At 51.8% G+C, this 12,227-nt stretch overlaps 5 protein-coding genes across 5 annotated transcripts; 4 read left to right on the top strand and 1 right to left on the bottom strand.

Annotated features, from left to right (window-relative positions):
- Window positions 1–333: 333 nt before the first annotated feature.
- AA0111_g12546 (5'-3' exoribonuclease 1) lies at window positions 334–4,704 on the top strand (the record flags this gene model as incomplete). The annotated part of the gene is made up of 2 exons (XM_028646538.1): window positions 334–432; window positions 484–4,704. The coding sequence occupies 2 exons, from the start codon at window positions 334–336 to the stop codon at window positions 4,702–4,704; spliced, it is 4,320 nt and encodes a 1,439-aa protein (XP_028499855.1).
- Window positions 4,705–5,194: 490 nt separating this feature from the next.
- On the top strand, window positions 5,195–6,044 carry AA0111_g12545 (hypothetical protein; the record flags this gene model as incomplete). The annotated part of the gene is made up of 2 exons (XM_028646537.1): window positions 5,195–5,411; window positions 5,488–6,044. The coding sequence occupies 2 exons, from the start codon at window positions 5,195–5,197 to the stop codon at window positions 6,042–6,044; spliced, it is 774 nt and encodes a 257-aa protein (XP_028499852.1).
- Window positions 6,045–6,519: 475 nt separating this feature from the next.
- On the top strand, window positions 6,520–7,527 carry AA0111_g12544 (Cytosolic Fe-S cluster assembly factor; the record flags this gene model as incomplete). The annotated part of the gene is made up of 1 exon (XM_028646536.1): window positions 6,520–7,527. One exon carries the CDS (start codon window positions 6,520–6,522, stop codon window positions 7,525–7,527), a length of 1,008 nt encoding a protein of 335 aa, XP_028499853.1.
- A 685-nt stretch (window positions 7,528–8,212) lies between these two features.
- Window positions 8,213–10,975, top strand: AA0111_g12543 (hypothetical protein; the record flags this gene model as incomplete). The annotated part of the gene is made up of 1 exon (XM_028646535.1): window positions 8,213–10,975. The coding sequence occupies one exon, from the start codon at window positions 8,213–8,215 to the stop codon at window positions 10,973–10,975; it is 2,763 nt and encodes a 920-aa protein (XP_028499839.1).
- An 853-nt stretch (window positions 10,976–11,828) lies between these two features.
- AA0111_g12542 (hypothetical protein) lies at window positions 11,829–11,936 on the bottom strand (the record flags this gene model as incomplete). The annotated part of the gene is made up of 1 exon (XM_028646534.1): window positions 11,829–11,936. The coding sequence occupies one exon, from the start codon at window positions 11,934–11,936 to the stop codon at window positions 11,829–11,831; it is 108 nt and encodes a 35-aa protein (XP_028499856.1).
- Between the last annotated feature and the right edge of the window lie 291 nt (window positions 11,937–12,227).

The following is a 12,227-nucleotide window of genomic DNA, read 5'->3' as shown; positions in this document are numbered from 1 at the left end:
AAGTGTGATGCGCAGAAGCTACGGCGCACGACGCGCTCCCAAAGTTCGCGTTTGGACCAACCCCGATGTCGATCCATTAGCGCCCCACTTGCTTGGCAGTCGCCGCCCGTATATCCATTGCGTCTATGATCAAGACTCCGACTCTTTGAAGACCCCAGCGTCGAGAACCAACACCCTATACTCTCTCTCGCCCTCTCGCCCCAGCGCCTTTGCGCGCCTCTCTCACTGCCATCTTCTCCCCTTGTCGCCCACTATATATTGCGACTCTCAGCCCCGCCACTTGTACACAATCCACAACCTATCCTCAGCCATTCCTAGACAGGAGCAGCAGCCATGGGTGTCCCAAAGTTCTTTCGATGGATGTCCGAAAGGTATCCGGGTATTTCGCAGCTCATTGCTGAGAACCGCATTCCCGAATTCGACTGTCTCTACGTAAGTGCTCTTGTGTCGCATTCGATGCGCACAGTTAGTTAACAGTCACAGCTTGACATGAACGGCATCATCCATAACTGCACCCACAACGATTCCGACAGCGTCACGGCGCGCAAGTCCGAAGATCAGATGTTCATCTCCATCTTCAACTACATCGAGCATTTGTTTGGCAAAATTAAGCCCAAACAGCTCTTCTTCATGGCCATCGATGGTGTCGCCCCGCGCGCCAAGATGAACCAGCAGCGTGCGCGACGTTTCCGAACCGCTCTCGATACTGAAAAGGCTCGGGAGAAGGCTATCCGCGAAGGCGTAGAGATGCCGACCGAGGAAGCGTTCGACAGCAACTGCATTACGCCAGGCACTGCTTTCATGGCGAAGCTCACGCAGCAGCTCAAGTACTTCATCAACAAGAAGGTCTCCGAGGACATAGACTGGCAGGGCGTGGAAGTCGTGCTGTCTGGTCACGAGGTCCCCGGAGAGGGAGAGCACAAGGTCATGGAGTACATCCGTCAGGCCAAGGCACAGCCGGGGTACGACCCCAACCGCCGCCACTGCCTGTACGGTCTCGATGCCGACCTCATCATGTTGGGTCTGCTCAGCCACGACCCCCACTTCAGCTTGCTGCGTGAAGAGGTGACGTTCGGCCGCCAGAGCCAAACCAAGTCCAAGGAGTTGGAACACCAAAACTTTTACCTCATGCATCTTAGCATTGTTCGAGAATACCTGGAACTCGAGTTCCAGGAACTGGAAGAGCCCGGTGCTCTTAGCTTCCCATTCGACATGGAGCGTGTCATTGACGATTTCATTCTCATGGCTTTCTTTGTTGGTAACGATTTCCTTCCTAATCTTCCACATTTGCATATCAACGAGGGCGCCTTGGCCCTCATGTTCAACGTCTACAAGACTGTCCTACCCAAGGGTAAAGGATACATCAACGAGGGTGGTGTCATCAACATGGAGCGCCTGGCTATCTTGTTGGATGAACTCTCAAACATCGAATACCGTCATTTCGAATCGGAGAATGCCGATGCTGCTTGGTTCAAGGGTAAGAAACTTGGAAAGGAGGATGTAATGGCCAAAACGGCGAAACGAGGCACGGTTGTCATGACCACGCAGCAGAAGGAACTGTTCTCCAAGGTCAAGAGCTGGCTGGGTAATTATATGGAAAAGAAAGACCAAGCTCCGTTGGACCTTCCGGTATCTCTCAACGCGGAGGATCGAAAGTTCGTACAAGAACTTGCCGACAAGTTACATCTCCCTTGGAAGACTGTCCAAAATGACGACGGCGACCGTCACATTCAGGTTACACCTCCACCTAAGCTAGTTGAAGGTGACTCGGATGAGGAGGATGAGATGGATGACGAATCCACGAAAGCGATTGTACGCGTTGTACAAAAGTACGAACAGGCGAAGATCGTTGACATCTCGCCTGAGGATGCCCAATCGGAGATGCAGAAGAAATACGACGAGAAGTTTGACGCGTGGAAGAACGACTACTACAAGAGCAAGTTCGACTGGGATCGCAGCAACGAGGAAGAGCTTCGCAAACTGACGGAGAACTACGTCCAAGGATTGCAGTGGGTTCTCTTTTACTACTACCGTGGAGTCGCGTCATGGCCATGGTACTATGGCTACCACTACTCGCCTATGATTTCCGACGTTAAGCGAGGTCTGAAGGCGGACATCAACTTCAGACTTGGACAGCCGTTCAAGCCCTTCCAGCAACTGATGGGTGTCCTGCCTGATCGCAGTAAGAGCATCGTACCAAAAGCCTACCATCCCCTCATGACCAATGAGGATTCGCCGATCATCGACTTCTATCCTCGAGACTTCACTCTCGATATGAACGGAAAGAAGCAGGATTGGGAGGCTGTCGTCAAGATTCCATTCATCCAGGAAGATCGTCTGCTCAAGGCCATGGCAACCAAGGAGAACGACCTGACACCGGACGAGAAGCAGCGAAATTCATTTGGCGTTTCGTTAAAGTTCACTTACGCTAAAGATTTGGATTTTATCTACCAGTCGTCTCTGCCAGGTGTATTCCCGGATCTTCCCCACTGCAAGTGTATCGAGAACATATTCGACCTACCGACTATGGACGGACTAGAATACTACATCGGCCTCATGGACGGCGTCAAACTGGGTGCCTCAGCTCTGGCCGGCTTCCCTAGCTTGAAGACTCTGCCGTTCCATGGCAAGCTTGAGTTTGCAGGTGTCAATGTTTTCCAACAAGACAGCCGTAACGAGAGCATGGTCATTACACTACTAGATACGGAGCCACGACAGTCTGTCGGGCACGCACAAGCAAAACTCGGCAAGGCTGTTCATGTTGGCTACCCGTTCCTACATGAAGCAAAGGTAATAAAAGTGTCGGATGAGCTGTTCGACTACGTTCTGCCAGAGAGCGGCGATTCTCCTGCGCCTGTTGCTATTCCTCATGGACCCCAAGAGATTTCCAACTGGAAGAAGACTGCGAACCGCATCGAAAGCCAGTACAGCAAGCGTCTTGGCATCAATGTCGGAGAGATCGAGTCACTTGTGCACGTAGAAATGCTCAAGGGACTCAAGAAGACTGACGAAGGCGCTACCATCAAGGAATACGGCGAGGTCGCTGGACTACAAGTGGAGTATGCAACACAAACAGTTGTAGATGAGGTTGTCAGCGCAGATGCTCGCTTTATAGAAAAAGAGGCGCTTCCTATTGAAGAAGAGTTCCCCGAGGGAGCCCGAGCATTCTACCTTGGAGACTACGCGTATGGCCGTCCCTTACAAGTCATGGGCCACGCCGACAATAAGGCCACAATCATGGTCGCCAAGCTAAAGAAGCAAGAGCCAGCTTTTGGACGCGAAGTCGTCATCATGGCAGAAAGGTCCATGCCGTATCTTCCATCCTACCAGGTGGCAAGGCATCTGAATATGCCGCCGCTTGCGTTGTCTAAGCTCACGTCGTCATTCAATGTCAACTCAAGCGGTCTTAAACTCAATCTCGGTCTGAACCTCAAGTTTGAAGCGAAGAAGCTCAAGGTATTGGGCTACTCTCGCAAGTCAGCCAACGGATGGGAGTATAGCGAGAAGGCGATAAACCTCTTGCAACAGTATATGACCAAGTTCCCGGAGTTTATCGCCGCCATTATCATGAACCCGACGGGTGACGGCTGGGAAGACACGGACTTTTATCCTCCCGAAGTTGCGAAGCAGAAGGTCAAGGAGATTGGAGCCTGGCTCAAGAGTGTTCAGACGAAGAACTTTGAGAAGGTACCCTTGGACGCTGAGCAGCTTGACTCGGATACAGTCAAGCTCATCGAGGCAGCCGCTGATGCCAACTTTCCCCTCACCCAAGAAGTTGAGCCCAAGACGGTCACAAAGGTGCCCCGTGTCGCTCTGCTGAAGCCTTCGGATGCAGAACAACGATTGGGACACCAGCACTTCAGCATTGGCGATCGCATCGTCTATGTTCAAGACTCTGGAAGGGTCCCAATCGGATCGTCAGGTACTGTGGTTGGCAAAACCCGCACTGCGCGTGTTCTGTTGCTCGATGTTGTATTCGACGCTACCTTTATGAGCGGTACTTCTCTCGGCGACCGTTGTTCTCCGTTCAGAGGATCAACTGTACCGGCTACTGCAGTTGTGAACATGACGGATCAGCAGGTCGTGCATTATTCTAGTGCTGCTGCCGCCAGGCGTCCACAACAAGCGCCTACTTCGTACAACATGCCCCGCTTCGGTGCTCCTGGAGGCCCTGGGCTAGTTCCAGCGGGTACGCCACCACCCCTCCGTGGCTCATACCGAGGAGCTTTCGGAGGCGCGAACGGACGTGGCGGAGGCATGGCACCACGTCAAAGCTCTGGACCGCAGCAAGGACAGCAGCAGACACTGCCAATCCATGGCGGACCACCTCGTGGTGGTCGTGGTGGCCGGGGCGGAACCGCTCCCCGTGTTGGACAAGTCAACGGCCAAGCCTCTCAAGACCAGAACCAGGCTCCCAATGGCACAAACACTCGCGGTAATCTGCGAGGTGGCTCTGCTGATTTCGTCCCGCGTGGACGAGGAGGAGGCTACAAGGGCCGGGGAGGCTTCACCGTCATCGACAACACTGATCCCGCTGAAGGAGTTGTGCCCAACAACCCAAATTTCCAGCCGCGAAACTACTCGAACGTACCACCGCCGGCAAATCTTGATGGTGGACGAGGTGGTAGAGGACGAGGCCGTGGTCGTGGTGGTTTCCGTGGACGTGGAGGTCCAAGGGGCGGCGCACCACCTGCTGCCCAGTAGACTCCTCTTCATAGTACATCTGAACTTCGATTCGGGGTTGTTTGAGCGTTTCACAAAGCATGCTAGCGTGGCGTCACGGCGTTCAGCTCGAACATAACATGGGAAATGCATAGATGATACCCGTAGATGATAGGATCAGATAGAGGACAAGATGATATGGGAGAAGACGGTGTAGGATAGCTTGTGCGCAGGTTGATACCCATGTCACATTATCTGTAGCAATCGCAAATGAACTATTATGTATACCCGACATTTTTGGTGAAGTCCAGTCGTCCAAGGTCAGATGCTAACCGTGGAGATGATGGACTAGCGTGGAATGGGTGAACCCTGGTTTCATAGGGCTGAGCTCCGACCTCCGCGCGACAGTCCAGATACGTGTTAGGACCCAGCGAAAGCTAAACGCATACGCCCACTTCTAACGAGCTTCTCTTCCTCTCATAGCCGACAAACGTTCAAAGAAAGAGCCCCGCGCTCATCTTCCACCTCTACGATGCACTCGACACTTGTGCGTCTACAGAATGTCTTTGGCTTCTTCACCACGGTCGCTTTCACAGTCGCGAGCGTCATTGCACTGAGTAGCTTCATCTCCCCACAGAACCCGTCAGCCAGCATAGCGCTGCAGAATGTACAATTGGTAATGGGGCGGCCGCATTACTACTCACCCAAGAGGGAGGAATACGCGCATATCAAGTTCGACCTCAACGCTGGTACGTCTCCTACACAAATCACAACTATGCTACGGCTATACAAATGCAACAGCAGAACTAACACTCTCATGCACAGATCTCAGCTCGCTCTTCAACTGGAACACCAAGCAAGTCTTCGTCTACCTCAAAGCCGTCTACCCCTCAACACGCGCCTCAGAACCGCCGTCCGAAGCCATCATCTGGGATGCCATCCTCGCTTCCAAGTCGGCGCCCTGGCACACGGGCTACTTTGTTCACCCCGACAAGAAGTCGAAGCTGCCCAAGCAATCCGCCAAGAAGCGCGCCGCGTCCAAATCAAAGACGACGTCGCCCTACCCCATCGGCGAACTGCACCTCGAGAACAACAAGCCCAAATACAAGATCACCGATATAACTGGCAAGCTGGGCAACAGGACGGATGTCACATTGGAGCTAGGATGGAATGTGCAGCCATGGGTCGGCGCATTGACCTGGACGAATTGGAACACGGTCGGTGCATGGCGCGGTTTGGAGGGAGGCAGGAGCAAGGCGTTTACTTTCCCCGAGGTTGGTGCCAAGGCGGCAAAGCCCAAGGATTTGGAGACTGAGAAGGGTGCCGAAGGTTACAGATTGGTGGTTGGTGAGGAAGTCCCGCTGAAGAAGGCAGTCGTTTAGAAACGGCATTTGGGCAATCTATGCGCCGAGGGGACAGGGCTCCAGGAGATGGTTATATTTGATACCAATAGGCATGCGTTTTTGTTGGTTTGCCTCATATTGATCATACAGAGCAATCAATACGATTTCAAGTACAAACAACCAGTCTGCCTGAGTAGAAGTGTTAGTACATGCTCGGGTTAAGGTCGGACCTCCGATCTCGCCGCAAACCGCCACTTTCTGGTCGTTCGGATTTCAAAGCGCGCTCCACAACCCTCAATCACCTCTCACTATGCGCCATCCGCGGTACCACCTACACCACCCCTCCTCTCGCCCATCCGAATACGCCCCAGACTAACACTAAACCTCTGCGAGTAAAATCCTTTATTTATAACTGCCATACGAAGTGCATTCCATCGACCTGCTCTGACGTAACCCCCACCAATTCTCCCACTGCTCGCGTCAACCCCGGCACGCCAAACCCTCCAATCTCGCCATGCCTCTTGACAACATACGGAACATCCTTCTTGTGCTCTCCGGCAAAGGCGGAGTCGGAAAATCAAGCGTTACTACCCAACTCGCCCTTACCCTATCGCTACAAGGACATTCGGTCGGTGTTTTGGATATAGACTTGACAGGCCCGAGCATACCGCGCTTCTTTGGCATCGAGAATGAAAAAGTAAGGCAAGCGCCTGGTGGCTGGATACCGGTGGATGTACACGGTGAGCAGACATTGGCTACGCACAAGAGAGGGGGTGGAGAGGATGGAAGCACAATGGAGCAAACAGAAGGAGGAGAGGCGGCTGCGGATGGCCAAAAGATTGGATCTTTATCCTGCATGTCACTAGGCTTCATCTTAGCCTCGCGCTCCGATGCTGTGATCTGGCGCGGCCCCAAGAAGACAGCCATGGTTCGCCAGTTCCTCACCGACGTCCTCTGGCCGCCGCTCGATTACCTCCTCATCGACACGCCGCCCGGTACCTCCGACGAACACATTTCTCTGCTCGAAACACTTTTGAAGAACACCACGCCCTCTCCCGCTCTCAACCCGTATCTCCCCTTCCTGGCCGGCGCCGTCGTGGTCACGACCCCACAAGCCATCAGCGTTAGCGACGTCAAGAAGGAACTCAACTTTTGCAAGAAGACCGGCATCAGAGTCCTTGGCGTAGTAGAAAATATGGCCGGCTTCGTCTGTCCAAACTGTTCGGAATGCACAAACGTTTTCAGCAAGGGCGGCGGAGCCGTCATGGCAACAGAGTTCGAAGTCCCTTTCTTGGGTTCCGTGCCGATTGACCCAGCGTTTGTGGAGTTGGTCGAAAGCGGGACGAGGCCGGTGTATCCCAAGGGTACGGTGTTGCAAGGGAAGGAGATGGATACTGAAGAAGTTGCAGCTCTGAAGAGTAAGGATGGCCTTTTTGTGGACAAGTATCGGGATTGTTCGTTGGCGCCACTTTTTGAGGAATTTGTAACGAGGTTGAAGGGAGATATTGGGAGGATTCAGTGAGGAGGTGGAAGAGTTGGTGTGTAAGGATGGAGACGTTGAAGAGATGAAAGAGATACCATTCAAGATGTAGAGAGGAATAGATACCCTTCCAAATATCGCTGATTATGTAGGGTCAGTAAGCCTTTGACTCTACTGGAGAGTATAAGGTATGCTGACTCTGTCAAGCCTAACCGTCCGTTTCATTGTCGTCATTACGTCTCATGTCCTTACAGTGCTCCAGAGTGAACAAACGCACGCTGGTTTCGTCATAGCAAATCAAGAACGCGGTGTCTTGCTCACCAGTATTAGCGGTCTGTCGTGACGGACGAGGCTCCGCTCGCAATCGCAGTTTTCAGTCTTCTATTTGGGATCCCATTTCGTACTGGCGCCTCTAGCTTCTGGTCTGCAGATCAAACGTGCAGGTGGTAGTGTAGAGGTGAGAGAGCGCTTGATTAAGCTTTCAGGTAAAGGTGGGCGTAAACGATTACTGGCCAGCGAACTCGGTATAAACCCGCTACTACTCACACGGAAAAGTGACCTACAATCCTCTTTACTTTCCATACCACCTTTCAAGATTTGCAAACTGGCAAAGATCCCAGAGTCAGTGAGCGATAGTCTGTTGCGACACTGAAATTGCTGTTCTGCTACGGCTTTGCGTATAGACAGATAACTGCACCTCTACGACACTGCGCCAAAACCCGACGCTATGGACATCGCTAGCGACAAAACCCCGCCAGATCCTCGACATGCCATCGGTAATCCTCAGCACTCTCCTCTAGTTCCTGTTCAAGTACACGATCAGATGCAGAAACCTGAGAATGCAGCGCATCAGAATGATCAGCTCACTCAATGTCTTGAGGATAGCGCGGACCAAGAGTGCGATACCAACGAAAACGGAATGGTGAGAGACAAATTCTCTGGTGCTGCTACTGCACCAGAAATGGATTCAGGTTCTGGAGAAGAGTCCAGTGTAGGCCAGAAAAAGCAACTCGTGGTCAAGCTGAAGTACAACACCGAGACCAAGATCACGAATACGTCCTCTTCACCAGACCACCAAAGGTCCGCTAATAGCACTTCTATATCCCTGAAGCTTAGCACAGCGTCGAGAACCATTTCCAGTCCTTCTAGCGGAAGTCCTATTGTCAAGCAAGAAGGGGAACATGATCGATACACTGTATCCCCAAATTCGAAGACGACCGATCCACAGATCAAGATCGAGAAGGACGATGATCAAGCTTTGGTTCCGACCCCCCTCAGTAAGCCTATGGAAGAGTCAGGTCAGGTCAAGGTCATCAAGGATGAGCTCGAACATGACGCACGTCAACAGATAGATCAATCCCACAGAGGTCTTGCTCAAGATGAGATGTATGTTGATGCTCATCCTGGAGACGGTACTATGCATGTTCCAGCCAACGACAACACCTTCAACAAATCCTCAGATATCACTGATACGCAGGTCGCTGTACCTGAGCCTAGCAAGTTGCAAGTGCCTATGGCCGTCAACAAGCGTGGTGCCGATGACGTGGACTGTGACTATCAGCAGAGCGAGACCGCATCACCAGAAGCTGCTCGTGGTGAAAAGAATGTGTTCAACGACGATTACCATATCTCTGATGAGATTGATTCACAAGAGTGGTCTCCAAGCGCTATCAACAAACAGCACAAAGGCCGTCCAGCGATCGATCATCAACTTGTACCATCAGGCTTCACATCTGATGAGATGAACGTACAGCAACAAGACCAGGTCAAGAATATTCCGCATATCTCCAATGCTGGCCAACCAGACCTTGGCGTTCATGATATATGGAGTCAGCCTCACCCCGACTTTCCGGATCCGGTTCACCTCACCACTACGTCGTCTTCACCTCGTCATCAGGAATCACGTATTTCGAACCACAACATTACCTTGAATAGTTTTTCACAGTTCCAAACAGCGCAACCACGTCATGTCTCCCAACGGCCTTCCGATCAACGCAACCAACCCAACTTCGGTTCTAGCTTCAGTCGCCAGCAACAACTTCAGGCACAGATGGAAAGGCAGAAGAAGCAGTTAGATGACTTTAGGAAGCAGAACGAAGAGTTGTCGCAACAGTCTCAACGGTCACTTCATGGGTTTGGCTATCCCCAGAGGCAATTGAACGCACCTCCATCGTTTGTTACGGGCCCTCTGACTTACCAACGCGCACCTCAGTTGAGCAACCAGCAGGTTTTAAATGGACTCAATAGTCCAGGATTCCAACAATCAGCTTCACCTACAGTCTCCTATAGTCAAATGCCACTGAACATGTCTTATTGCCTCAATCCAGCATCACTATACAAGAGTACGATAAAGATCCCAACGTCTCCTAGCTTGAACACTCGGGTAATAGAGTCGTATACCCCCCAGGGCCCTAAAGGGACGCCGAAGAAGATTCCGGATGAGAACGACTGTAGCGACGAAGGCGATGCTTCCGATGATGATGAGCCTCTTCAAAGCCGAGTGAAGCGTCACCCATCGGTCACTAGCAGCCGTGATTCTGTCATCGGTATGTCACCTCTAATTATAGCTTCCAACAGAATTGCGCGACATCGACGACAGAATAATGACTCTGATGTTGAGCTCGTTACAAGCAAGTCTAAGCCAAAGCATGCTACACGCGAGGTCAAGCAGAACCAAGTACGCAACCCACAACCTGCCTCAGCTCCATCCGACAACGCTTCACCTTCCTCGGAAAATGCTGAAGAGATTGACTGGACTCTTCCTCAGTACGAAGTCCAACGCCAACCCCTCGCAAAGGGCGAAGAGATTCCCAGCGCCAAAGTTTCCCTGCCTGGCCTAGTCCGTGAAGAAATCCTCCTGTCCCCAGACCATGCGGACGAAGAAGTCCATCTCCTGATGAACATCTTCATCCCGAACCAACGCACCCTTCCTAATCCGGATCCCGAACCTGCCATTGCCCTCCTCAACTTCCACACCATTGCCGTCATGGTGATAGAAGCGTACGTGCAATACGAAATCGGCGACGAGTTTGGCACGGGACGCGGACACTTCCACACTGAGCACAACCGCGGCGACGCAGAATACGAGCGTATGCGCGACGCAGTCGACGCAGATACTAACGAGATCTTCTTTGCAGTTGTGGATCGGTACAGAGCAGGGTTGGAGAGCAAGAAGAAACCGTTGCAGCTTATCAGGGGCACACAGGAGTTCTGTGACTTGGCGCTAGACCTAATCTTCTACATCAAAGATCACGGATTGCTTAGGCCGGAACCGAAAGCTAAGGCTGCTAGGGCAGATAAGGGCGTTAAAAGGGGGCCGAGGGGAGGGGCAAAGGCCGAGCAAGCGAAGGGCAAGGGGATCAAGAGGGGTACGACTGCGAAACCTAATGAGGTACAGCCGAGGAAAAAGGCGAAGACTGCGCCGGTGCTGGAAGTCAAGAAGAAGAGATCTGGGCCGAAGACTTCGGGGATCACGGTTCTGAAAAGGTAAAAAGCTGCATTGAGGGAGTGGTGAATGATGATTCAAGTCTTTTCTGCTTGCGCTAAAGCAAACCTGGAACATGAGGCTTGAGATTGGTTTCATTTGAGCTAGCGATGTGTAAAATAGAAGGTGGTGGGCTGATATCTACTTCTCCTCCGTTGGCGTTGGTCAATTCCACATGCTCCTCGACACTACACCCTATATGTTACAAATCAAGGCAATTCGTAACACGGTCGACCCAAATTCCACGTACAGTCTTCGTGCTGTATTCTACATTCGTCGTCAACAGCCACTTATATGGTACACTTTTCTCCTCTTGGTCCCTGTATCGCAGCCATCCTTCCTCCACTGTTGTACACAACGTCCCAAAATCATCATTAGAATAACCATAACTAAAGTTAAGTCTGTTGCGATGGAAGTAGATCCGCCGTGCTTGGGGATTAGATGTGATGATAGACATCAGCATCTGGGTAACGGCCCAGTGAGCAGGAACACAACCCAACAGGTGAGGCGGCGATGTTTCTGAATTGCGGGAGACCTTGAAACTAAGATGTTTGAGATTCAAAGAAGCCAACGGAATGTGGAATTGGTAGCAACTACGACGTCTCCCCGCCTTACAAGCATCGGACATGAAGTGATCTTCCGAAAAGACGACGACGACCTTTCCAGGATCGATAATGGGTTCCACCTTGATGCTGAAGCCTTCTTCAAGTAACCACCTCGCTTCGTAAGCGCGATAGTACTTGTCGGCTGCCTTTTGGATCTCCTTTAGTGCTTCCGTCCGAATTTGCTTGCAGGTGCGTAACAAGCCGTCATATGCGGGCTGGCCGGAGTTAAATATATACTGATCCTCGGGTGTAAATTAATCGTAAACCATGACGCGCAGCTCTGTGGGGAGGTCCAGGAAAGTGAGTTTGCCTGGATCAATGGCAATAGCAGCTTTGGTGACGTTGCCCTCCAACTTTGCCATGTCGCTATCGCACCCTATGGGAGACGGAGAGAACATGCCTTAAAGATTTCAGGTACTAGGTTTCGTGGGGCGGTCGGGTTGGAGTTGTTGACTAGAGGTATAGAGCGGGTGTGGTGTGTGGAACGCCCAAGAGTAGGTAGCGAGGAATATAAGGGAAGGACAGCACGAGCGCTAGTCAAAAAGGGAAGGCTTTGTCAAACTGGAGAAAATCATAAAGCACTCTAATCGTTCAAGGTTGTCATGTGCCGCATACCAAGGTTATCGGCAGAAAATACTGATATATATATATAT

This window comes from Alternaria arborescens (assembly GCF_004154835.1).
Source record: "Alternaria arborescens strain FERA 675 chromosome Unknown contig_86, whole genome shotgun sequence".
Lineage (NCBI taxonomy): Eukaryota > Fungi > Ascomycota > Dothideomycetes > Pleosporales > Pleosporaceae > Alternaria > Alternaria arborescens.
This window is presented reverse-complemented; position numbering and strand designations above follow the sequence as displayed.